At 38.8% G+C, this 27,970-nt stretch overlaps 1 protein-coding gene across 1 annotated transcript; it reads left to right on the top strand.

Annotated features, from left to right (window-relative positions):
• Positions 1-70: 70 nt before the first annotated feature.
• On the top strand, positions 71-27,970 carry ATIC (5-aminoimidazole-4-carboxamide ribonucleotide formyltransferase/IMP cyclohydrolase). Its single transcript, XM_019446079.2, has 16 exons — positions 71-209; positions 513-639; positions 4,117-4,193; positions 5,101-5,167; positions 9,064-9,152; positions 9,711-9,862; positions 10,190-10,346; positions 14,853-14,978; positions 15,921-16,028; positions 16,884-16,969; positions 18,331-18,420; positions 19,436-19,564; positions 24,053-24,145; positions 25,385-25,567; positions 27,289-27,444; positions 27,739-27,970. Exons 1-16 carry the CDS (start codon positions 191-193, stop codon positions 27,856-27,858), a joined length of 1,779 nt encoding a protein of 592 aa, XP_019301624.2. The 5' UTR covers positions 71-190; the 3' UTR covers positions 27,859-27,970.

The following is a 27,970-nucleotide window of genomic DNA, read 5'->3' as shown; positions in this document are numbered from 1 at the left end:
GCTCCAATTTCAAGCCTGAAATTGACAGGGCGGGGGCGCCCGGAAGGGCGGCTGGGTCACGTGGCAGGTCAGGTGACCGCTCGGCGCGCCCCTCTTGCCTGATCGCGCGCGTTCTGGGCACTCGGCGCCCCTCCGCACGTGGCGTGCCCGCAGCTGCCCTCGCTCGTCCGGGACCCCGCAGCCCGCAGCCATGGCACCCGGCCAGCTCGGTGAGCCCCTCGCGCGCCCTCGCGGAGCCACGCCCTCCGCGTCCCTTCCCCGCGGCGTCCTCAGCTCACAATGGCGGCGCCGGGCTGCGCGCCGTGACTGCAGGCTCGTGGTCCGTTCGCTGTAGCGCGGCTGGCAGGTGTCTGACCCGGGGGAGGCTCCGGGTTAGGCCCGACCAGTGTGGGCCGCCGTGATGGCCTTGAGTTTCGTGACCGTCCTCCCAGCCGATCCCCCCACTCCCCAAGGCCTGGAAGGACTTCGTGTAATGTACTGCGAGTAGTGAGGGGAGATGTCTTCTGTTTCAGCCTTATTTAGTGTCTCTGACAAAACGGGCCTCGTGGAATTTGCCAGAAACCTAACTTCTGTTGGTTTGAATTTGATCGCTTCTGGAGGGACTGCAAAAGCTCTCAGGGATGCAGGTCTGGCAGTCAGGTAAGGCACAGCTTAGTTTTTAAGGTAAGTCCAATCCGAGGAACGGAATGTGATCCCGTTGACCAGAAAGGAATGCACTCCGAGCACAGAGACTGAAAGAAGTCATTTACTCCTTCCAGCAGTGTTGGGAGGTTGGCACACTACTTACACACTTTGCAGAAGAGGAAAGTGAGGCTCAGATTTAGTAACTTGTGCTCAAGTTTACAGAGCACCGTGAGGAGTTAAGGGTTGAAGCCCCAGGAGACCCCATTTCAGAGCCCTCTTTCTTAGCCCCTTCCTATAGAAAATTAATTTCGGCAGGCCATTTGTTATTAAAGAAAAACCCAGATTACCTGATTCACGCGATTCACGTGATATGTTTGGACTGGCTCTGTAGTGAAACTGTTGACATTGTTAAGATTCAAGTCTTCCTGTGTTCCCTTACCACCTCTTAATGACATGAAGGCACAGATCTTTCATTCATTCCCTTCTTCACAAGCTATTCCTTACCTGGCTAAGTGATGGGAAGAAGGAATGAATAAAATATAAATCAGCTGCCATTCCTGACCCCAAGGAGCTGGCATTCTGGTGGGAGAGTGGGCAGATAACTACTGAGGGGTAGAAAATGAATAAGGCTGTAGGAAAGCTCTAATAAATGGCAGTGACTTTTTTTTTCCTTTAAGTTTATTTATTTTGAGAAAGACAGAGACTGTAAGTGGGGAAGGGGCAGAGAGAGAGGGAAAGGGAGAGTTCCAAGCAGGCTGCACAGAGCCCAACGTGGGGCTCCAACTTGTGAAACCGTGAGATCATGACCCAAGCCCAAACCAAGAGTCAGATGCTCAACTGACTGAGCCACTCAGGTGCCCCTGGATTACTACCTTTTTCATTGTGTAATCCTGCCTTCTGTAGCCAGCTTTCCTAAATTTGACAAGTTCAGATGGCGAGAATGCTTTATTTTCTTTATTAAATAAATGCTTTCTATTTTCCAAAGTCTTTTTGCATCATCTCTCTGATGTTCTCATAAGAACCCTGTAAGAATCGTGAAAGACAGGCCAGCCTTTTCTGAAGAGCAGCAGGGTGAGAATCCAGTATCTTGGCTGTTCTTTCTTTTGGAGCATGATGGATGCTGTTGTAGTTGGACCTTTCAAATTAAGCAAGCTCCTCTTCTATAGCCTATTTTTCTCCACCAAACTTTGTATCATGGGACCGTTTCAGACATAATCAAAAGTAGAAAAAGGTAACAAGTCTTCATGTTGCATATCCATTCTTCAGTTTAAATACTTGGCAGCTGTGGAGTCTTGTTTGATCTCTGCCTCTACTCACTTCTTGCTTACCTCCATTATAACTGTGTATTTCTTACAAATTGGGAATGTAAATGTATTTCTCTCCCATTAGAGCGTGAGACTGTTCACACTTCATATTATACACACACGCACACACTGTCCTGTAATCCTAACAACTTTTCAGTGTAGGTAGTATTATCCCCATTTAATAAATAAGGAAACTGAGGCACAAAGAAGTTAGGTAACTTGCCCGAGTTCGTAACAGTTAACACAGCTAGTAAAAGGCAGAGCCAAGATTTTATCCCAGGAAGTTAACCTGGAGGTTGAGGTAAACTGATGAGATTTTAATTGGTGACTCTACAGCAGTGGGCATACCGAGACTCTTTGAAGACTGCAGCTGCTGCATGCAAATTCTGGAATACAAAGGAGCAACAAGCTTTTTAATGACCCCACATGGTTTTTCATTCTAAGAATAGATCTGCCTTCTCTGTTCTTAGCAATCATCTTCAGTTGGAGAAACTGGATTTTATTTCCCAAATGCCAGGAAAGGGAATTTTGAATTGGACAACATGTCACCAGTTTTTAGTGTGTGTTGGAACTGTGTGAGTCATTAGTCAAACACCAGTCATCTGCAGATGGCCCTTCATGGGAGACTGTACACAGGAAATTCTGTATCCTTTTGGAATTTGCTGCTTTAGTTTTTTTTAATGTTTATTTTTGAAAGGGGCGGGGAGGGGCAGAGAGAGGGAGACAGGATCTGAAGCAGACTGTGCACCTGCAGCAGTGAGAATGATGTGGGGCTCGAACTCACAAACCCACAAGATCATGACCTAAGCTGAAGTCTGATGCTCAACCAACTGAACCATGCAGGTGCCCAGGAATTTGCTGCTTTAAAATTTTTTTTTTAACTTTTATTTATTTTTGAGACAGAGAGAGACAGAGCATGAACAGGGGAGGGGCAGAGAGAGAGGGAGACACAGAATCTGGAACAGGCTCCAGGCTCTGAGCTGTCAGCACAGAGCCCGACGCAGGGCTCAAACTCACGGACCGCGAGATCGTGACCTGAGCCGAAGTCGGACGCTTAACCGACCAAGCCACCCAGGCGCCCCAGGAATTTGCTGCTTTAAAATATTTATTGTTTTTTTATTATAAAGGCAGTGTATGTTGGTTGTAGAAAATTTGAAAAATGTAGAAAATTATAATGAAGGTAATAAATAGTTTATAATCCTGTTTAACAGTTGATATGCTTCCAGTCTTTTTATAAACATCTGTTTAATTTCATAGCTCGTACAGAAGATAGTTTTGCTTCTTGATTTTGTTCACCTAACATATTGTCAGCATTCTTCATGTCATTAAAATTTGCTTGTAAATCAGGCTGGGGAATAGGGGAGTTCATGTCAGTTTGGTGATAATGAATCGATATTTAAACATTGTTTTGCATTTGGCCGGGCCCTTTGTCAAAGTTTGAGATTGTTTTTTCCAGCTTTTTTTTCTGTGTGAAACTTTTAACATTTTACATAGATCTATTAATTCTTTGTTTAATGCTTTGAATGCACACCTTACGTATTTAATTTTAGTAGTTCTGTGATTTTTTTAAATGCTCAAACCTTTGGGGGTACCTGGGTGGCTCAGTCAGTTCAGTGTCTGATTCTTGATTTCGGTTCAGGTCACGATCTCACAGTTCATGGGATCGACCCCCGTGTCAGGCTGTGAACCTGTTTGGGATTCTCTCTTTCCCTCTCTCTCTGCCCACCTCGCTTGCATGTGCATGCTCTCTCAAAATAAATAAATAAACATTTTTTTATTTTTAAATAATCAGACTTTTGATTCATTGGGAATTTATTTTTATGTGTAGTAAACTCGGATTATTCCAATTACGAATATCACTTTACTACAACACAATGTTTTATTTTCCCACTCATTTGATATGTCATCTTTATGCTTGTTTATTCTTAAAACTGAATTCTTGTTTTTACTTTAGTCTGATTCTGAGATATTTAGGGGATTGTTAGTGCTTTTTTGTATATACTGCTAAATTAGTTTTCAATTGAACGCATGGCTACAATTCAGTTTCTGAATTCTGAAAATTAAGGCCCTGAAAAATCCCCCCCAAATGAGAACTGTGGACGTAATGTTGAAAGATGCTTTGGAATAGCATAAAATGGAAAAATGACAGTTCAGTGGAAACAGCAATATTCTGTTCATCTATTTTCAGAGATGTCTCCGAGCTGACGGGATTTCCTGAAATGTTAGGGGGGCGTGTGAAAACCTTGCATCCTGCAGTCCATGCTGGTAAGTGGTTGGTATCTTCAATTCAAAACAATCAGTGGTCTTCAGGAATATTTTGGTTGACTACTTTATAGAATAAATGAGGAAAAAGGCAGGTGATAAGCCCCCCCAAAAATTACCTGTGAGTCTGTATTGGCTTTGTCACATTTGCTGCTAAAGTTCATACTACGTTAGACACTGTTTAGAATCTAGAATGCTTTATTATGTGATGGATTCACATCGTTTTCCTCTGCTTGCTTTTAGTCCTGATAACTAAAAGTGTTATTTCCTTCTGTAGTTAATGAAAATGTTTCAGTTTCTTGTGTGAAAAGATTTATTACACTCCACACTTAGGATAAAGTATCACAGTGTAACTGACTATCAAAATAATTCTTTTTAAAGTGCTTTAGTTTTGTTTATTCATCTGAGACCAAGAGTTACGTATTAACCAAAAACGGTAAGAGATAGGTGTATTGCTAATTACAGTTATAGTAAAATTTGGCAGAATAAAATCCTTAAGCTAAGGAGGATCACCAGACAAGCCACTTACTTTTGGGAGCACATAGATTAATGGAACTGGCAATGGTTATGTGAAAATTCCTTTTACACTTTGTTGCTTAAGAAAAGGGGGAATAATCGGTGTGCCTGGCTGACTCACTTGGTATAGCATGCAGCTCTTGTTCTCAGGGTTGTGAGTTCAAGCCCCATGTTGGGTATAGAGATGACTTAAAAATGAGAAATCTTAAGAAAAGGGAAAATGAGGAACTTATAACAAAGCTTTTTAAATATGCCCACTAATCTTTCACTATTTTGTTTTCTTTATCAGGCAGTATTAGAGGGTTTAACTTGATTGATGGGACCATATTGGAAAGAAGTACCTTATTATAATGTGTTTTTTTTTTAACTTAATACTTTAACTTTGTTAAATTAGGAATCTTGGCTCGTAATATCCCAGAAGATAATGCTGACATGGCTAGACTTGATTTCGATCTTATCAGGTAAAAATTTTGGAGTTGCAATTTTAATACGTTGAGAATCAAAGATTGTAACCATGACAAACACGGTGCCCCCCTTTTAAGACTAAGGTTAACAATAGGTTTAGTTTTCTGTTCACTCACTGTAAACGTTTATTGAATACCTTCTATGTGACATTGTACATACGTGAGCATTTTTAGTTCTGCCAAGTTTATATTACCAAAATTCACGTTTAAACTAAAACAAAAAGAAAACAACAAAAAGAACTTTTTTTTTAAAGAAATTATGACCTACATTTTGATACATATTAACGGTGTACTTATTTGCATAAAAATATGCACTGTTTCTTTTCAATGTATATAACACCTTTACTCAGATATTTCTATACCATATAATTTCCCAATTTAAAACACAATTTAGGGGCGCCTGGGTGTCTCCATCGGTTGGGCGTCTGACTTCAGCTTAGGTCATGATCTCGAGGTCCGTGAGTTCGAGCCCCGCATCGGGCTATGTGCTGACAGCTCAGAGCCTGGAGCCTGCTTCAGATTCTGTGTCTCCCTCTCTCTCTGCCCCTCCCCTGCTCACACTGTCTCTGTCTCTCTCAAAAATAAAATGTTAAAAAAATTAAAAAAAAATAAAATATACAATTTAGTGTTATTTAGTAGATTTCGGATTTGTACAGCCATCACCACAGTTAAAATTAGAACATATTCATCATCCCCCTCACCCCCAAACCCCCACACCCATTAGCATTCATTCTTCATTTCCCCCCAAATTTCTAACCCTATGTAACCATAAATCTGTTTTCTCTGTCTGAATTTAGCTGTACAGGTATATCATACCAATAGAACCAGATAATGTGGGGTCCTTGGACTTCTTAGCATGTTTTCAAGGTTCATCCATGTTCTAGTATGTCTTAATACTTCATTTTTTTTATTACTAAAAAATAACCTATTGTATAGATATATCCTATTTTATTTATTGTTTTATCAGTTGATGGGCATTTGGATTCTTTTCACATTTTGTATATTAGGAATGAGGCAGTCGTGAACATTCACGTACAAGTTTTTGTATGGACATGTGTTTTTACTTCTTTTGGTTATATACCCAGGAGTGGAATTCCTTGGTCATCTGGTAACTGTGTTTAACCCTTCTAGAAGCTGCCATACTGTTTTTCAAGGTGCTGATCATTTTACATTCCCTGTAGGGGATGTTTCTGCACATCCCCACCAACATCTGTTAGCTAGCCTTTTGATTCTAGTGGTTCTGGTGGGTATAATGTGGCATCTCATTGTGATTATTACTGGCCTTTCTTAGTGATGTTGAACATCTTTTCATTTGCTCATTAGCCATTTTGTATAGCCTGTTGCAATCCTTTGCCCATTTTTTAATTGTTTTTAATAACATTATTAAGGGGCGCCTGGGTGGCGCAGTCGGTTAAGCGTCCGACTTCAGCCAGGTCACGATCTCGCGGTCCGTGAGTTCGAGCCCCGCGTCAGGCTCTGGGCTGATGGCTCGGAGCCTGGAGCCTGTTTCCGATTCTGTGTCTCCCTCTCTCTCTGCCCCTCCCCCGTTCATGCTATGTCTCTCTCTGTCCCAAAAATAAATAAAAAACGTTGAAAAAAAAAAATTTAAAAAAATAACATTATTAAGCTGTAAGAGTTCATTTTGTCCTATTAGGTGGATTGTTTTTTCCTTTCTGTAATGGTGTCCTTTGACTATCACAAAAGCTTTAAATTTTGATGTCCACTTTACTTTTTCTTTTGTTGTCTGTGCTTTTGGTGTTATATTTGAAAAGCAGTGGCATAATCCAAGATAATAAAGATGTAAGAGTTTTCAGTTTTAGCTCTTATGCTTAGGTCTTTGATTTTTTTTTAAGTTATTTTTTACATATGGGTGTGAGTTAGAGGTCCAACTTCATTCTTCTGTATGTGGCTGTCCAATTGTCCCAGCATCGTTTGTTGAAAAGACTTCTTTCAGAACCCCATTGAATGGTCTTGGACACTTGGCCTATATCTCTGTCATTAAGCCAGCACCACATCATTAGTTTTATCTTTGTGGCAAGTTTTGAAATTGAGAAGTGTGAGTCCTCCAACTTTGTTGGTCTTTTTCAAGATCATTTTGGACATTCAGGGTTTCTTGCATTTCCACATGAATTTTGGGGTCAGCTTGCCCATTTCTGCAAAAACCAGAGTTGGAGTTTCATAAGGATTGTATTGAATCTGTATATCAATTTGGGAGATGTTGCCATCTGAATATTGAGGCATAAACTGGGGTGGCTTTTCATTTGTTTAGATTCTTTAATTTTTTCAACAATGTGTACTCTTTAGCACACACGTCTTATGCCTTTGTTAAACTTATTCTTAAACAGTTTTTGTTTTTGTTTTTGATTGTACTGTTAGTAAAATTGTTTTCTTAGTTTCACTTTCGAGTTTTCATTGCTAATGTGTGTGTAGTTCAGTTAATTGTATGTCCTACAGCCTTGCTGAATTCAGAGATAATAGTTTTTGTGTGCATGTATGTGAAATACCTTGATTTTCTATATACAAGATAGTGTCATCTGCTAATAGAGATACCTTTACCTCTTCCTTTCCAATCTTGATGCTTTTTATTTAATTTTCTTTGTTAATTGACCTGGCTAGAACCTCTAATACGATTTTGAATAGTGGGGGTGAGAGTGGACATCCTTGTGTTGTTCTTGATCTTAGGAGAAAGCATTCAGCCTTTTGCCTTTAAATATGATGTTAGCGGGGCGCCTGGGTGGCGCAGTCGGTTAAGCCTCTGACTTCAGCCAGGTCACGATCTCACGGTCTGTGAGTTCGAGCCCCGCGTCAGGCTCTGGGCTGATGGCTCGGAGCCTGGAGCCTGTTTCCGATTCTGTGTCTCCCTCTCTGTCTGCCCCTCCCCCGTTCATGCTCTGTCTCTCTCTGTCCCAAAAATAAAAATTAAAAAAAAAAAAAAATATGATGTTAGCTATGGGTTTTAGGGTTTTTCTTAACTACCTTTTATCATGTTAAACAAGTTCTTTTCTATTTGTTGAGTGTTTTTATCATGAGTGGATGTTCAGAATACTTTTTGTGCATCTGTTGAGGTAGGTGGGTTTTTGTCCTTTGTCTTATTGACATGGGCTATTACATTAACTGGTTTTTAGATAGCAAACCAACCTTACGATCCTGGGGTAAACCATACTTTGCTGCCATGTGTGCTTCTTTCTATATTTTGTTGGATTCAGTTTGCTAGGTTTTTGTTGAGGAATTTTTTGTTTTTATCAGTTTTTACCAGTTGTGCTTATTTCACTGTGTGTGAACCTGCCCACAGAGCCCCTCACGTTGCAGGCCCAGGCACAGAACTCTACTCCACTGGTTAATTTTAGATTAGTTTTGTATCTTAAATTATTCTTTTGGCCTTACTGTTGCTGCTGTTGTATATGATCTCTCTGAAGACAAAACAAATAAACAAATACTTCACTCTTAGAATGGTCTATCGTTTTTCATCATTATACCTAACCCGTTGGAAATAGAGTCTAAAATTGAATGTCGAAGGTAATAGTGATTGTGTTCCAAAATGAGGATGTTATCTATAGCCTTGTATTTTGCATTTCTGCTAAAATTTAACCAAATTTTTTAATGACTGGATCATATCATAGGAGCTAAGTGTACCTGGACAGCAACATTGCAAAATGATTTAGGGGAAATATGTTTTGAGAGTACCTGCTGACCGAAGCCACTTATATTTACCTATGTTCTGCAACAGTGGGAGCTCCTGATGTCTCAACATACTTTTTAGAATTCTAAAATGCCAGGCTTATATTTTACATCTTTAGACTCTTTGGTCTTGTTAAAGCTACTGACTGACTTACATGTAAACCCCATAAAGTTTGTGTTTCTAATGGCAGCTAAATCCTTTTTTTTTGGCTTAGGGTTGTCGTCTGTAATCTGTATCCCTTTGTGAAGACAGTGGCTTCTCCAGATGTAACTGTTGAACAGGCTGTTGAGCAGATTGATATTGGTAAGTTAGAAAAAACATATTTGAAGACTGACGGGGGGATTATTATATCTTATTTATTTATTTTTGGACTATTTACATTTTTTAATTTTTACTTTTTGCTTTTTTTTATTTATTATTTTTTAGAGAGGGAGAGGCAGGTGTGGGGGTTGGAGGGCAGAGAGAGAATCTTAAACATGCTCCACGCTTGTGGAGCCCAACGTGGGGCTCGATCGCGTGTCTCTGGGATCATGACCTGAGCCAAAATCAAGAATCGGATGCTCAACTGACTGAGCCACCCAGGTGCTCACTGGCTGTTTACATTTTAAAAGATACTTTGTTTTGATGTTCACTGAAAATCAAAAAATTGAGAGAGCAGAAAATAGTTACTGCTCCAAGATTGTGTTCTGGGATGACCATAATTCATCTATATTTTCTAAGCTCTTTCTTTATATAGAAATACCTCTGGGGTACATTTTCCTTATTTTTTTAAGGCAAAAATTAAGGTAGAAATACGTATACAGTGACTTTATTTAAAGGAGGCTAAAGTCATGGAAATACAAATTGTCTTGTTCTTCTAAGGTGGAGTAACCCTCCTGAGAGCAGCAGCCAAAAACCACGCTCGAGTAACAGTAGTATGTGAACCTGAGGACTATGTGGCCGTTTGCACAGAGATGCAGAACTCCGACAGTAAAGACACCTCCTTGGAGACTAGACGCCAGTTAGCCTTGAAGGTGGGGATGCACTTTTATCGAGCAAAGTGTTTGCCAAACCAAATGGTGTTCAGTTTTTAAAGACCATGTCACTCATCAGGCCTCTGCTTGGAGCTGAAATCCTTTTCCTGTAAGTGAAGAGAACCAAGCATTTCAGAGGTATAATGTCAAAAAGTTGAAAGACACTTGAAAAGAGAATGATTTGTTGTGTTCTTTAGTGATAGTGGGTGTCTTTCTTGCACAGACATGTGTGGGAAGGAGTGTGGTTTGCTCTGTGCTACCTGAAACCCTCTCGCCCCAACTTTGGTAAATGCTGCTGGTATTTCACAAAACTTACCCTTTTTGTAGGCTTTCACTCATACAGCACAATATGATGAAGCGATTTCAGATTACTTCAGGAAACAGTATAGTAAAGGAATATCTCAGATGCCCTTGAGGTATGGAATGAATCCTCACCAAACTCCTGCCCAGTTATACACGCTGAAGCCCAAGCTTCCCATCACAGGTAAAGGATGTGTGTTAGGTGGCATAGTTTGCTGTGTGTGGGTGTGTGTGTCTTTCTCTGTATTATATCTGATGTGGTTCACATTGAAAAGGTAAATGAAATTACATCATGCCTTTTAAAGCCACTGGAAGTCTGAGGTGCTAGGTGTTTCATGAACAAAATCTGTTGAGACAGTCATGGGTTCTGGAGAGAGGTCAGGTTGGAGATGGAGTTTGAAATGTCCTTGGCATATAGATGATTTTGAAGATGTGGGACAGGATGGATGGATTTCCTAGAAGAGGTCAAGATGTGGAGGGACCAGCTGAGGAACACAAGGCTAGAAGACCGGCAGGGCTCCAGCTGGTTTGGAGTGCTGCTAAGAACAGGAAAGTGACTGTTTGATCCCGGAAAAATTTCATGAAGCAATTTCCTTGGAATGATGGTTCTGGAAGCCCAGTTGAAGTTGGCCGAGATAGGAATGTGAGGTTAGGAGATAACAATAATAAAGATAGTTCTTTGAACAGGAAAATCAGTTAGGACTTCCATGGGTTCGTAGAATTAAAAGAGGCTTTTCACTTTTTTGTCCTGTTTTATTCTTGAGGTGGGCATTAGAACACGTGCTCCTGTCTGGTTGGGGACGGGGCGGGGTGGATTGCATGCGTGCAGAGGGCAGGGGAGAGAGTTGTGTGTGTGAAGGCCTTGGGTAGGAGTGCGGGCCTCGGGTGACCACAAGGACAGCTCTCTTCATACACTGGGAAAGCAGGGCGAGAGCACGCTTGTTGGTACATGGGGTGGCAGGAAAATGCGGGTACTCCTGTCTGCTTCTCCTTTCCCTTGTTACCAACAGAGAGAGAGGAGCAGGGAGCAGGGTGGGAGATTTGAGGAGAATTTCAAATACTCCTTTCTTTCCCCTTCCCATTCACTGGATCCAGTCCTATTTTTACCCTACTTCAGATACATTTGGAATCTCTTCTAATACTGTGCCAGCCCCCTCAGTCTCCCCAAAAGTCTCCAGACTGCAACAATCTAATTTCTCTCTGCTTTGTCTTTTCTACTCATGGCAGAATAATCTTAACCATGTAAATCAGGTGACGTTACACCCAATTTGAGACCATGCATTGGCTTTCCTTCCCACTTGAATGCCTGTGCAGGTAACAAATCCTGTTATCTGACTGCTCTTCCGTGGCAACCCTCCCCTACCCCATGCTCCTCAGCGCCTTGTTTCCATTTGGTCCACAGGCACAGTGTCTGCGGCCTTTGCTCTGGTCTTCGAGGTCTTTTTTGCCATTCAGATAATCACCTTAAAGTCACCTCCTCAAAGTTTTCTCTGATCACCCAGACTGAAGTAGCTGCCCATCACACTTTTCTGACAACACGACTTGGTTGCATATACAGTAAAACCTTGGTTTGCAAGCATAATTCATTCTGGAAACATGTTTGTAATCCAAAGCACTTGTATATCAAAGTGAATTTCCCTATGAGAAATAATAGAAACTTGGGCGATTTCTTCCCCAACTGAAAAATACTCACATAAAAATGATTACAATAATGTAATATGATACAAAATAATAAAGAAAATACAAAATACAAAGAAAAATAAATTAACCTGTACTTACTTTGAAAACCTTCATTGCTCATGTGAAGGAGACGAGAGAGGAGGGTTATTGTATAGGACGACTTTGACTATCGCTAAGGGAATCACTGCTGTCTGTTGGCTCAGTGGCATCTTCTTTTTATGCAACTTGAACAAGGCACCTATGTAATGACACTTGGTTTTGCCTCCTTTTGAGGATTTCATGGAAAGTTGACATTGCATTGTCCTTAAGCAGATTCATCGCTCACACTGCTGCGGCTTTATTTGGGTGGTGCTTTTCTACAAAATTTTGCACTGTTTTCCACATTTTACATATCTCCCTAATCTCATTGCAAGTGAGGGATTCCTCTGCCTTTTTCTTCTCCTCTGCAGATGAGACACAGACTTAGACTTATAAAGTCTTGCAATTTTGGCCACTCACATAACCTCATTCGTACTTTTCGATGATTTTCTTCTTCCACTGTAATCATCGTCTTAGCGCCTTTCTTTTCAACCTTTTTCTGCGTAGGGGCCATTGCATATGCTCACACGGATGTTGACTACAGTACAGTATTAATAAATTCTTGTCATACACTGTATTGAATGTAACTGGCAATAAGGCAGCAGAGGAAAGGGTCTGAATGAAGGAATGAAGCAAAGTTCCTAAGCTGACTGTTGTGTGGAAAAGCAAAAGACTGTCCAGAGGTGCTTTGACGTGACAAAAAAATACACTGGTGCCAGTTGTGGGCACCTTCCGATGTTCTGAAAAATCCCTGATTTCTGCCAAACACCGCGAGCTGAGATGGAGCATCCGAGGATGGGAGACAATCACCCCACAGTCCTGCAGTGAGAGAGAGAAGAACCATTATCTTTGTTGTGATCCTGTGACATTTGGAGTCACATACTACTCATTGCAAGACATTGCTCATTTATCAAATTAAAATGTATTAGAAATTTGCTAATTTTGCAAGTTTGCTCGTCTTGTGGGATACTTAGAACAAGTTACTTACAATCCAAGGTTTTACTGTATTTATGTTTTACTTGTCTCCTCCCATTTAATTATCTTCTCCCGAGAATAGAAACCTCAGCTTTTTTCATAGCTTTTTGTTTATCGCTGCATCCTCAGTACTTAGAATATTGCTTGGCATGTTTCCTAAGTATTTATTGAATGAATACCTGGAAATTTGACATTTTGTATGAATTTTTACATTTAGATTTCTTAGAAGAAATTCTCCTGTTTTATTCTCAGGGATTTCCTCCTTATAATGTTTCCCATTTAGATTCTGAGGCAAGAGATCCCTGCATGTACTTTCAGTTCCCGTATTTTTCATTTTCAAAAGCTATTTTGTTCGTGCTGGTCAAGGGAACTCTTTTTTAGGAACTTTTTTTTTTTTTGGTAGATTTTATCTTTTAAAGTAGTTAATAGATTCACAGAAAAATTTCTCAGAAAGTACAGAGAGTTAGTTCCCAGACATTCCCTCCCTCTGCATCTCCTCTCCCCAGTTTCCCCCTTTTACATCTTGTATTAGTATGGTATGTTTGTTAAAATTGAGGAACTAGTATTGATTCATTATTAACTAATGTCCACTTTACATTAGGGCTCACTCTTTGTGTTGTGTATTCTGTGGGTTTTGACATGTATAATGTCTTATATCCGCCTTGACAATATCATGCAGAATAGTTTCACCAACTAAAAATTTCGTCCATTCTGCCTCCCTGACTCCTGCTGCCATTCATATTTTTACCATGTCCATAGTTTTGCTGTTTCCATAATGTCATAAGGTTGGAGTCATACAGTATGTAGCCTTAACGCTAGCTTGTTTCATTTAGCGGTATGCGTTTAAGTTCCTCTGTGTCTTTTGGTGGCTTGAGAGCTCATTTCTTACTGTTTAACAATATCCCATGGTATAAGGATGTATCATAGTTTATCCATTCACCCCTTGAAGGACATCAAAAATGGAAAGACAATTTTTAACAGTTATAAAAAGTTGCTAAAAACTTTCAAGTCCAGGTTTTTGTGTGGACATGTTTTCAACTCATTTGTATAAGTATGTAATATTTTCTCTTACCGTTTTCTACTTATTGCCTATTTTGTTTCTTCTCTGGCTCTCCCATAATCTCTATGAAGACAGTGATTGGGGGATGAGACATTGGGGGCGGGGGGCTAGCTTATTCACTGATAGTATTATCCCCATTACCTACAACAGTGCCCAACATTGTTGTAGGCACTCAGTAAATATTTGTCAGAGTTTTATTTTTAGAAGTATGTATTATCCAAGATAATACAAAGGAAATGCAGTTATAAATTGGCTTTTAACTAATGGCTGCCATTTTTTTGTATGTGCTGAATTTATAATTTATATAAATATATATAAATATTTATCTTGCTATTGTCAAGAAAATAGGCAATGAGAAACTCTGAAATTGTAATCTTTTTAACTGCATTTTAGGCAGAGCCTACTGAGGCTGGTATAAAAGAGGAAAAATCCAATAGATTTTCCCCCATCCGCAGCTCTTGCATTAGTTTGTAATAATGTTTTTGTTTACGGATTAGATTTTGTACTACCTCTAGAATTGCCATGACTGTTCTTAGTTCTATACTAAAGTGGATCCCTGACGATCACTGGTCTTGTTCTCCTGTTCCTAAAATCACTGTTGGTTTATTTCTAGATTGGCTAGGTTTGGTTTCTTCAGTAGCATATAGCATATAGCATATGTGAGTGTGTATTGTATATTCTTTTTGGGCAGGGGGCCGGTGAGGCAGGCTAAGGCTCTAGTGTTTTGGTCTCTGTTTTCATCAGGTTCTTTTATGTTTGTGTATATGTCTTTGCCTCTTAATTATACTTCTCTGAAAACACACTCGTGCAGCCTTGACATAGGTTATGTTTTCAGCACTGTATATCTGACTTGATTGATCCTGCTTGGTAATATGTTGTGTATGTTTTCATATGTAGTTCTAAATGGAGCCCCCGGATTTATAAACTTGTGTGATGCTTTGAATGCCTGGCAGCTGGTGAAGGAACTCAGAGAAGCTTTAGACCTTCCTGCTGCTGCCTCTTTCAAACATGTCAGCCCAGCAGGTAAAGCACTGCTTTCTGAATGCTCTGGAACTGTTCAAAATGCACTTTTTAATTTTAGAAAGAATTGACATGTTCTAATGTGAAGTCTCAAACCACTTTTTTCAAGTCTGTTAACAATATTGATATGTGGTAGCATGACAAAATTTGGTAGTAAATTAATACATAGATGTTATTTATGTGTATGTAATTTTGTAACATTACTGTGAGATAATAGGATCAGGAAAATGCTTTTTTATAGTGGAAACAAAAAATAAAGTAGAATGGTTTAATGCAATATGGCTAAATATTTTTCCACAAGGTTGAAATAGAACTGATACAAAGAAGTTCTAGGGGCACCTTATCTGTAACTTTTTATAGCCATTGTATAAGATACATTTTTACTTCTATGGCTAAGTCAAATCTAACACATAATTCTTTGAAGCTTATTTGATACTAAGGTGATATAAACAGGAAAGAAATAAATGGTATGGGTATCAAGCCGGGTGGAGGGAGTCAGTAATGAAGCAAACTAACTTTGTAGATGTGTGGTGCTGGTAGACCCAGTGGTTGTTTTCAAAAGGCAGAGAGAAGAGATTCCCCCCTCCTCCCCCTCCCCTGCAACTGTATTTTTGTTGTTTAATTATCTGGCCAGATTTTTGTGTAATTTGGCATGGACACTAGAAATTAGCTGCATAGACCAGATGTTAAGAAAAGTTGCTTTGGGGTGCCTGGGTGTCTCAGCCTGTTAAGCGTCCACCCCTTGATCTCAGCTTAGGTCTTGATCTCACAGTTGTGAGTCAAGCCCCGCGATGGGTTCTGCGCTAAGCACGAAGCCTACTTAAAAAAATATATATATATATATATATATATACGTATATATATACGTATATATATATATTGTCTTGATTTAGGAGATGATAAGTAGTAACGTGTGGGGGTTTATTTTATGGTTTTCCATACCAGGTGCTGCTGTTGGAATTCCACTAAGTGAAGATGAGGCCAGAGTCTGCATGGTCTATGATCTGTATGAAACACTTACACCCATATCAACTGCGTATGCAAGAGCAAGAGGTCGGAACAGTAAAAGGGTTTTTGTTTCTTTGTTTGAAAAAGAGAAAAGAATGTTTTATCCTAAGTAGAATAAAGTAGTAATATCTTTTTTTTTTTCAGTAAAAGATTCCAAGTTGTCTTTAATTTGTTTTTTTTTTAATACTTAGGAATGACTCTATGAGTGCCTTAGAATAAATTTGTTTATAAAAGTGTGTGCTCCTATTTTAATGTAATAAATGGAAACATAATTAGAATTTGGTGCATCTGATTTCACATTAGGCTGTTGAGTACATTGTTTAATATATGACTAAAACTATATGGTTGTTTTAACTACACTACATTTGGTTAGAGTTATTTTTTATGTATTTCAGAAGTATCTAATTCATGAGGTTAATAACCTGTGAATATTACTGTAACATTTATGGAAGATCATTGAGAAACTTGACAGCACTGTTCACCTTCTACAACAGGGTTAGCAGACTGTGGCTCATGGGCGAAATAAACCCAGCCTGCCACCTACTTTTGTCAGTACAGTTTGATTGAAGCAGGGCCAAGTCCCTTCGTTGATGGGACTGATTTCTACAATGGCACCGCTGAGTAGGTGTGACAGAGACAGTGTGCCTGCAAAGCTTAAAAAGTATTTGCTATCAGGCCTTCCACAGAAAAAGTTTGCCAAATGCTGCCTTAGAAGTTAAAATTAAAGAATACTTTGTTATGATCATTTCAGTTAAGTGGCTTACTAATCTGTTATTTAGATCTTATATAAATAATAGAGTTAAATTTAGAGAAATGGATTTTATATGATCACATTGGGGTTTTTTAAACATCTTTTTCTATGCAGAGACCATTTGTAACACTTCATTTTTATTTTTATAGGGGCTGATAGGATGTCTTCATTTGGTGACTTTATCGCATTATCTGATATTTGTGATGTCCCTACTGCCAAAATTATCTCCAGAGAGGTTAGTGGACTTTCCTGTATCTTGATCCAGGCATAACTGAGTAAAGCTCTATTTGTTCATAGTTTTCATTGAAACTATAACTTCTCATATTTATTTACACCATTTCTAAATTAAGTTTATCATTTAGAATGTTCATATTTTATGTAGAACGTGAATCCTTGACTTAATTGTAATTTTGAGATTTAGTGAGCGTTTCAAATGAATATTTTGCTATTATGATAAAGTTTTAATTTATATATTTAGGTTTTTTTTATATTCTCTAGTAGTCATTATCTTAATGCCAAAGTTAATGTTTCTAAAGAGCAGAGGATGATGTAATAATGATAGCCTTACCGTAAACCTTTGTAGATCTGTAATGAAAGATGTTGTATAGGGGAAGATTATAAACTACTCTGAAAAACTAACCCCCATTAGTTGGATACCAAACAAGCCTTCTGGAAAGGTGGGTTTTGGGGCAAGGAGACAGACTGAAAGAAAAAGAAGATAGCTTGGAGGGAAAACAAATAGGTAGAAATGAAGGCTACATGAGCTTGACAACATTTAGTTGCTTTGGGGATTCTCCCCATGACCATTACCATCCCTCTACCACCCCCATGGTAGTGGAGCTGACCTGCTGTGTTTTATGTTCTAGCATAAGGCTTTGTAGTAGGACTTCGCTGTCTTTCAAAGATGTTAAATATGGTCCCTTTGTCTTGCTGTTGAGGTACTTGCTTTGCCTAAGGTTATTAGCAAAGATGTAATCTGATCCCCATGCCCTGCTCTTGTGGAACTTGCTTTGCCGAAGGTCATTTTGCTAGTACTGGCGGAGAGGGCACTGGAGAGGGCACTAGAGCGGGCTCTTTCTAGTGCAAAACACTTCATGAACAGGATAGTGAGAAATTGTTCTTCTTCTTAAGGTACATGTGTTACTGTGAATCATTTGTTTGTTCTTAGTTAAAACTGAAACAGCCCGAAACCCTGAAAGGAGAGCAAGTGAGATAAAGTCAGCTGTAGAACTCTGTGTTCTAATATAGGCTTATCTTTTCCAGGTATAGGTACTAGCATTATCTGCTGGAGAGAGAAACCAGAAAATGCTGCTGCATTAAGACAGATAATTGTGTTTAGATTGCTTAGGAAATGTTCCCTAATTTTTGAAAATAGAAATTAATGTTTAAAGGTCGCCTGGGTGGCTCAGTCGGTTAAGGGTACAACTCTGGATTTTGGCTCAACCCTGCATCAAGCCCTGTGTTAGGATCCGGGCTGAGCATGGAGCCTGCTTGGGATTTCTTTCTCCCTCTCTGTCTCTCTCTCTCCCCCCCCCCCCACCTCTCCCTCTCTCAAAATAAAAACTTTAAAAAAATTAATGTTTAATATATTTATAGGTATCTGATGGTATCGTCGCCCCAGGATATGAAGATGAAGCTTTGAAAATACTCTCTAAAAAGAAAAATGGGAGCTACTGTGTTCTTCAGGTTAGTTTAATTCATGTTTGAAATAGTAATTTGTTTTCTTATCTTATGTTTCTTTTCCCCCATGTTTAATCTTCTCTTTATGATGACAACCTTTGAATTTACCCTTTACTGAAGTTTCTTTAATTTTTAATCCTACAGGGTTTTTTTTCTTACTGTTAATTTTTTGGTTTAAGATGAGGGTAGCTTCCTTAGTCTTAGTTTTAAATTCTAATTAAAAAAAAAAAGTTATTCAAAAGGTGTTAAATTTAAATATCATTTGATGAAAGGCCTCCCCATCCTTCCTTTTTGCCACTATGTTACCTCTTTAAAAGTAATATTTTAAATTTCTTGCTTGTCTTTTCTGAAATAGTTGGTACTTTTTAGGAAATACTTGCATTTCTTTTTCTTTTTGTTGTTGTTTTTTCCTCCTGACACAAATGCATACAGTCTGACCATCTTGGAAGTTTGCCCGGTATGGGTGTAGCTTATGTAGCCAGTCACCCAGTCATTAGCCACCACACACGCTCTGCAGTGAATTAGGACCGGGTCAGTCTGTGATAGGTCCTGCTCCTCTTTGAGGTTGTCCCATCAAATTTTATGTCTTAATGGGATTTCCTAATAGCTTTGCCAGCATTGTGTTCTTTAACTTTTTCTTCTTATCAATAGGAGATAAAAATGGCATCTCATTGCAGCTTTAGTTTCCCATTATGTGTGTGGTGAACATCTTTTCATATTTAAAGTATTTTTTATTCCTTATTATAAATTATCAGACTATATTCTTTGCCTATTTTTCTAATTGATGAGATTTTTCCTTACTGATTTTTACACACTCTTAGGTATTAGGGAAACTAGCCCATAGTCTAAGATCAATATTGATGCCTGGCCATTCTATTATACCCATAGTGAAAGGATCTTATACATGCTTAAATTAGAAAAAAAGAATATAAGCTTGCTTATAATGATTTTTTTGTAAAGTTAAATGAAAAATGTTAAAGGTTGTAGATGTGTTGGTTTTGACTCTATATTTGTATTTTAGATGGACCCGTCTTACAGTCCAGATGAAAACGAAGTTCGAACTCTCTTTGGTCTTCGTTTAAGTCAGAAGAGAAATAATGGTGTCATTGACAAGTCATTGTTTAACAATGTTGTGACCAAGAATAAAGATGTAAGTTTGAAAATATCTGAACTGTATGCTAGTTACTCAGTATTTTTAATATTTATAAGCTTATGCATTTTTAAAGATTCATATTTAAAAATGGTTGACGTGCAAATGTCTAGCTCATTTTTAAGTTATCAAGTAAGTTTGAGAGCTTAAAAAAAGAATAAATTATGATATTAGAAGCTAATGTGTGTATGTACATAGAGATATTTATCTTCATTTCTACATAAATGGCATCGTATCTTTTATGATTCTGTTCCATAACTTGCCTTTTTACCATGCACTAAGCTTGCAAATATGTTTTCTATATCAGTAAGTGTAGATCCACATCTTCATCTAAAAGGCCACATGGCGATCCATGTATAGATGTACTAGGATAGATACTTAGATTGTTTCCATTTTCAGTGCTGTGATCAGTGTGTTCACGTAGTCAAGTTTTTGTTCTTGTGCTGTTTGTCATCTGTTAGGAAGGACACATTCCTAGGATGATAGTGGTGATTTTTTTCTAGTATTTATATATACCCTATCATTTAATATGCATAGCACTCTATGTGGGGGTTGGGGAAAGGTGACTACCCGATCATCTCTATTGTAAAGATCACAAAATTGTGACGTCAGGTACAGTTAAGAAATTTGTCCAAGGTTGCATGATATGGAAATGGATGAGCTGGTATTTCTTTTCTGAAATCTCTTAATTGGACCTTCGATTTTGAAGGATATTTTTGCTGGTTCTAACAGCTCTACTAACAGCTCCCCCCCCCCCCCCCCCCCGCCCAAGTACTTAAGATGTGTAACTAGACTGTTTTGTGGTCTTACCTGCTGGTATGTCTGGTATTTTTGATTGAATGATTGGGTATTGAATGTGAGAAAACTATAGAGCTATTTTGAAGGTCTGGGTGGTGTTTTTTTCTTCCCTCCAGAAAGAGCTGACTTCTCCTTTTGGCAGGCAGATCAGATGGAGTCCGACCATCTTTATCCTGGCAGGAATTAAGCTGACTTGAATTTGGGCTTAAATCTTTGTGAGGACCAGTCTGTTTACGGTTCACCCCTGCTCTGCTGAAAGCATCAAGGGTCTGCTAGTATCACTTTTCCCTGGTGTACTAAACTCCATTTTTGCCACTTATTCCTGTAACACAGCCAAAATTTGGGCTCAGTTCCTTTACCTTTTAGCTTACTGCCTTTCAACTTAGAAAATGCTTGAAGCAAAAAGCATACGGCTACACTCGTTTCTTCCTACTTCCTTTATCTCTGGGATCTTTGCCTCTCAGTACTTGCAGTTTTACTACCTCACTGTTGAGCCTGTTTGTTCCTGGAAAAGGTTTAGTCTCGTAACAAGTCATTCATTGTAACAGAAATAGAAAATGAGGAGGTGCAATTGTTCCCAGGTCTGACTCCTGAGGCTTTAGGTAGAGTTGCTGAAAGTAAACCTCAGAGCCTTTATTGGAATAATTTGATCTGTTAATAAGTATATGGTGATTGAGACATGATTGTTGTTGTTTTATTCTTCCATCTTTATTTTTAAAAATCAGTGGTGCCCTGAAGTAAAGGAACATGGTAGGCATTTCATACAGAAATAGCTTTCAGTCCTTTGCAATCTACTCTTTTGGTCAAGGCTATTAAGTACTGGGATTTCCAGATGGAAGCATGGTTTTGTACCATTGTTACTGTAGGCAGCTCACATTATAACATAGTAATATGAGGCTCTTTTTCTTCTTACTTTATTAACCTGACTGATTAATGTGTCTTTTTAAAATACTGAAACAGTATTGACCTAGATTCCATAGTACCTCTGTTGACAACCCTGCCTGCCTATTGAGACTCTTACTTTTGTAAGTTTTCCTTATAGGTTTGTAGGTATTGGACAGATGAATAATTTAACAGTATTTGATAGATTTTGTACCTCTGACTGTACTAACTTAGATGTTTTTTTACAAGGAATGAAGTATGGTTTTAATGCCTCTTTTATCTAAATTCTTCTCTACTTATTTCGTATGTATTTTTAATTAGAAATTTGGAAAGTGAAGCATAAGAGTGATGGTTTTATCTTTCTTTGTATTGCCCTCTCCTTTGAAAGCAGTGTTTTGTTAACTTTTCAGCCTCAAAATCCTTGGAGGTGTAGAACAGTGGGAGAAGCATAAGGATTGATTGTGCATTAAGAATTAGTGAACATGGTTGAAATATTTCCTCTTCCATTTTTCTTAAATAATGCTTTAATTTGTTTTAACTATTTGTGCCTTGTATATATGACTGGATTCCTTCACTCCCATCCCCATACCATCTCCCCCTTGAGATGTCTTGTCTCACATTTCTTGATCCTGTCTCAGAATACCAGGGTTACGTTTCAGGGCAGACCTGTAGGAAAGCTGGTTTATGTTATTCATCTTTCTTAGAACCAAAGGAATAAAATGTATAGTTGGTGACTCAAACAGATACAGACAGGAAAGGATATACTACATTAATACTATCTTAGAATAAGAAATTCTTAAGAAATTCTTTTAATTGAGCTTTTAATTTTGAAATAAAAATGAGAATTATAGATTACAGGCACTGTTAAGAATTCCCATGTCCCCTTTGCCCCATTTCCCCTGATGGTAATATAATGCCTTGTAATACTGCAGTACAGTATCACAACCATGGTAATGATATTGATACAGTTAAGGCACAGAAAGAATGCTTCCACGACCACAAGGATCCCTTATGTTGCTCTCTTACAATCACACTCCCTTCCTTCCTGCCTCCACCCCCTCCTTAACCTTGGGTAACATCTAATCTGTTCCCCCTTTTATAATTTTCATTCATTGCACATTCATGAGTGAGTTTTTCTGTGAACATAAGTTCATATTCCTCTGTTATAAAAGGCCCAGGAGTATCATCAGTGGCTGCTGGGTAGTATCATAGTTGCATATTTAGTTTTTTTAATTGCCAAACTGTTTTCCAGAGAGCCTGTGTGATTTTGTGTTTTACACCAGCAACATGTGAGTGACCCAGTTCTCTGCATCCTCACTAGCTTTTAGTGTTGTCGCCCTTTTTAGTTAAGTGTGTGGCAGTATCTTGTGATTTTAATTAGCATTTTCTAATGGCTAATGATGGGTGTTTTTTCATATTTATTTTGCCGTCTGTGTATCCTTTTTAGTGAAATGTTTCTTTGTGTCTTTTGCTCATCTTCTAATTAGATTGTTTTTGTCACAGAGTTTTGAGAGGTCTTTACTTACTTAAATAGTAGTCCTTTTTTGGTTATGTGGTTTGCAAATATTTTCTCCCAGTCTGTACTTAGTCTTGTTTTTTTTTTAACTTTTTTTTTTTTTTTAATGTTTATTCATTTCTGAGAGAGACAGCATGAGTGGGGAAGGGGCAGAGGGAGAGGGAGAGGGAGACACAGAATGCGAATCAGGTTCCAGGCTCTGAGCTGTCAGCACAGAGCCTGACGTTGGGCCTGAGCCTATGAACCATGAGATCATGACCTGAGCTGAAGTTCGATGCCCAACCGACTGAGCCACCCAAGTGCCCCTGTACTTTGTCTTTTTATCCTCTTCATACAGTTTGCAGAACAGAAGTTTTAATTTTGAAGTCTGATTTTAATTTTGATGAAGTCTGATTTTTCCCTTAGCTAATTGATCAGTTAGCTGCTTATAGTCTTTGTCCACATAGATAATCCTTCTTTTCAGTTTGTATTTGCTCTTTATATTCAACATAGTGACAGGGGTGCCTGGGTGGCTCAGTCAGTTGAGCATCGACTTTGGCTTGGGTCATGATCTCACTGTCCGTGGGGTCGAGCCCCACATCGGACTCTGTGCTGACAGCTTGGAGCCTGGAGCCTGTTTTAGATTCTGTGTCTTCCTCTCTCTCTGCGCCCCCCTCCCCACTCATGCTCTGTCTGTCTCTCTGTCAAAAATAAACAAACATTAAAAAAAATTTTAAACATAGTGACATTTCTGGCTATAGCAATTGCTTTATTCTGTTAGGACTGGTAGTTCACAAGTATTTTTGAATAGTTTCTACTTAGAATATTCTAGACAAAGCAGAAAATGATCGTAATTTGATTTTTCCTCAACAGCCGTGGCTCTGTGTAGACATCACAGTTGTTTGTTATATCTGTGACAATTATTCTCCATGTTCTTTCTCAACATAAACTTTATCATGTTTCCATATATGTTCCTTGGCACTGTGGTAGAGAAAGTATTATTTGTCGGTTTAGGAATGGATATGGTACTTCACAGCATGATATGTAAACACGCTTAAGCCGGAGTTGCTGCAAAATGGCATTAGTTTGAGTCCGTGATGCATTAGGCACTGCTGAGTACCACAACAAGTATGTTGAATGTTGATCTTTTTCAGTAAAACACAATAGTGATTTCTATGAACAGTTAACTCCATTCTATCATTTGAAAGGTACAACTACATCATAGGTCTATAAGAAAATGACCTGTAAGATGCTTAACGTTTTCCATTGGAGCTACAAATTCCACTGTAGTTGACCGCCCTGTGTCTTTTCAGTTGCCAGAGTCTGCGCTCAGAGACCTCATTGTAGCCACCATTGCTGTGAAGTACACACAGTCTAACTCCGTGTGCTATGCCAAGAATGGTCAGGTAACCACACTCTCAAACCCACTTCGGGCAGACTGTTGTTTTTCAAAATGATACTCGTCCCTCAGGTGATAGACTGCTTGGAAAGGAAAATTGGCCAGGTTTTTCTTTTCTGGGTTTGTTGGTATCTACTCAGTAATGTGGTAGACCGTTAGAGCTAGTGATGATCACAAAGTATCTTCAGAATGACATATTAAAATTGGTCGTATTACTTCTTGCCCAGACTGAGTTGGCACATTTGGGTTAGTGGGACTGTAATAGCCGCTATAAAACTAGTTTATTCACTCCCCTCCTCCTGATGGCTGTGATATTTCCAGTGAAGAGAGAGTCAAGAATAGTACTGCTACCTATTACTCCATATTTTTGTAGCTTGTTGGATATTTTTGCGTTATTTCTAAGGTTATTTTACCAAGAATCTGTAGACTGCAAGTTAACGTGATCTTTTAAAATCAGGTTTACTGAGACATAATTTATATACAATAAAATTTACTCTTTTTAAGTGTTGAATTTTGAGCAGTTTGCCCACATTATGTAGTTCGATGAATGACCACTACCATGATCAAGGTGTTGAATGTTTCTTATAGACGTCAAGTGAGATATTTCACTTGTTTCCTAGTGGGCTGAGCCGTAGAAAGCAGCACTGAGCCAGCTCCTCCTGGGGGTCTCTTCTAACTCTGGACTGAACTGGTTCTGCTTTCGCCATAGCTTCCGCGGCGTTGGGAGCCCTTCTCACAGTGTCTTGAGCTCTTCTTGGCACCTGTTAAATTATTTGTCCCATAAGTGGGGGAGGGAAAGTGTGGATATTCATTAGCATGTGACCTGGAAGACTTTGAAATTCAGAATTTTAGTGATTGTCAACTGTTAAAAGACTGCTTGTCTCTGTTAACAAAAACTTGGGGGGATTGTGGCTACTGGTGTTCTTGGAGTCGGGTTCTAATAAGTTCCAGTAAGACTGTGCCTCACTACTGATGTCCAGGAGTTCTAGAAACTTACAGAGTATTAATAGCCATACTTCAAATGTCACCAAAGAGGTAAAATGTGTTAACAGTAGTTACTGACATCTACTCTCACCCTTAATAACTTAAGAATTATTTGTATTTTGGCCTACTGTTTTTTTCACAGAATTTTCACAGATAGATTTCACAGATCAGAATTTCACAGATAGATTTTAGGAAATGTGCACAAAAGACCTGTTTAAAAAAAATATCGAAAGAGATTCATCTTAATGTTCATGTTCTTCAGGTTATTGGCATTGGAGCAGGACAGCAGTCTCGAATACACTGCACACGCCTTGCAGGGGATAAGGCAAACTACTGGTGGCTTAGACATCATCCACAAGTGCTTTCAATGAAGTTTAAAACTGGAGTGAAGAGAGCAGAAATCTCCAATGCCATTGATCAGTATGTTACTGGAACCATTGGCGAGGTAAAAGTCACTGGGTTTGTGAGTGGAGTATACTGGTATGCTCACTCTTTTCTGTAACAGGTATTTTTCTTAAAATTTTACATTGTCTAAAATTGTAATTCTAAACTTTTTACCAATTCTCCATTGTCTGCTGTCTTTAATTTTTTTGTTCATAGTTAATCCCTTTCTGATACCACAGACCTTCCTTGTCTTTTAAAATTTTATAACTTTGTACTTTCCCTGTTGGTTTTGAACTTTTGATGGCAGGGACTATTTTTCACCTATCCTGAGGCTTCTTTCACAGTGCCAACCAAGCATGATGCTTCTGCATGATAGGTGTGTATTCAACATGAAATACAAATTATCTGATAGCGGGTAACCAGTGTCTTCTCCCCCTGCACTTTCTTCTCTTTTTTTCTTTTTTTTAATGTTTGTTTTTGAGAGAGAGAGAAAGAGCGTGAGTGCATGGGGGAGGGGCAGAGAGAGAGGGAGACACAGAATCGGAAGCAGGCTCCAGGCTCTGAGCTGTCAGCACAGAGCCGCATGTGGGGCTTAAACTCATGAACCGTGAGATAATGACCCAGGCCGAGGTCAGACACTTAACGGACTGAGCCACCCAGGTGCCCCTTTCCCCTACACTTTCTACCAGAGTCATTAACAATTCAATTTTTGTTACATTTCATATTTAATGTCTTCTATTTTGAAGAAAGCATACGGGTGCATTAAAATGACAACTGTTGGTGTACGTGGGTAGCTCAGTCGAGCAAACCATGATCTCACCGTTCATGAGTTCGATTACCACATTGGGCTCGCCGCTGTCAGACTGCCAGTGCAGAGCCCACTTTGGATCCTATGTCCCCTTCCCTGTGCACATCCCCCCCTTGCACTGTGTCAAAAATAAATAAACGTTAAAAATAAATAAATAAGTAAAATTGCAGCTATCAAGTAGCCTGCTAAAGATCTAGAATTTAAACCTATATTTGGACATAGCAAATGTCAATAAATCCTATGTGGAAAGCAAAAGAGAAGTCTGGTAATCGGATACTCGATAGTCTCCTGAGGAGGTGAGTTAACCACATTACGTTGTCCACAGGATCAGGGACAGGAATCCGTGACATCATAAGTGTCACATAAGTGTGCCTTATAATCATAAAGTACTTAAAACATAAGCCTTTCTTTTTTTACTCTAATATTGGTATTATCCTGTTTAATATTACTAGTGAAATCTTGCTCGTAGTTCTGGAAGGATCTTTATATGTACGTGAACAAGAGTTAAAAGTATGTTGTTTTAGCCAACAAATCATCCAAAATGGAAGCACCTTTTTAAAAATGTGAATACCGTGAATCATACCTTGATTTCATCTGTATGACTGACTGTAGACTTGAGGCTGTGTAAATATAGTTCTAGAACATCCATCATCATCTGTTTGCTTGTTTTGATACAGGGATATAAAATAGTAGATTTAATTTAGGCAGAGATTAAGAAACAAAATATATTTAGAATAAACTGATTTTGAAAGTAAATGGTATAATCTTTATTTGGTACACTTAGAATTACTTTTCTTAATGAAATGTTAAAAGCATCAAAAAAAATTCTGGAGATGTAAATTGGAATGAGCCATTATTTATAATTAAATCCTGGGACAAATGCCCAAGTGCTTTCTGGCATTCTGATTTGCATCAGATAGTATTAAAGATTGTATCCAAAATCTTTCTTTCCCCTCTCCACCCCCTTCTCATAGGATGAAGATTTGGTAAAGTGGAAGGCATTGTTTGAGGAAGTCCCTGAACTGCTAACTGAAGCAGAGAAGAAAGAATGGGTTGACAAACTTAATGAAGTTTCTGTCAGCTCTGATGCCTTCTTTCCTTTCAGAGATAACGTAGACAGAGCTAAAAGGGTAAGTGTGGAAATGATGTGCATTTGCACAGAATTGATTATGATGTAAAACCACTTCAGAAACCCTGCTTTTGGTGTTTAAGTTCTGTGAGTTTTATAGCCAAGTTATGGCAGTGTGATCAGTAATATTTAAGTATTTTACTTTTCCATTTGATGTTCTTTTGCTCTTTTGGCTGAGCGAATCAGTCTGTATTGTGAACCCTTGTTAGCTTATGCTTTGTAGAGGAGGATTTTGGTTCTTGAGTGTCTTCACCTGAACTTGTGTCTTGAAAGTCAATGTCTCTTCTCCCTGCAGAGCGGCGTGGCATACATCGCTGCTCCTTCTGGTTCTGCTGCCGACAGAGTTGTGATAGAGGCTTGTGATGAACTGGGAATAATTCTCGCTCATACGAATCTTCGGCTCTTTCATCACTGATTTCGTTGCACAGTATTTTATGGTTTGCTCATGTGTAGGTGAAAAATCGCATGTGACCTTTTGACAGATGCCTTTTTTAAAAAATAAAACATTAAGTCTTAGTTATCTTGGA

Source organism: Panthera pardus, unplaced genomic scaffold (genome assembly GCF_024362965.1).
Source record: "Panthera pardus isolate Hobbes unplaced genomic scaffold, ASM2436296v1 HiC_scaffold_10, whole genome shotgun sequence".
Lineage (NCBI taxonomy): Eukaryota > Metazoa > Chordata > Mammalia > Carnivora > Felidae > Panthera > Panthera pardus.
Note: the sequence above shows the minus strand (reverse complement) of the source record. Positions and strands in the feature narration are given on the sequence as shown.

Coding starts and splice junctions, on each gene's coding strand:
- ATIC (XM_019446079.2), top strand. Junction 14,979..15,920: donor CAAACATGTCAGCCCAGCAG/GTAAAGCACTGC, acceptor TTTCCATACCAG/GTGCTGCTGTTGGAATTCCA. Junction 16,970..18,330: donor CCAAAATTATCTCCAGAGAG/GTTAGTGGACTT, acceptor ATATATTTATAG/GTATCTGATGGTATCGTCGC.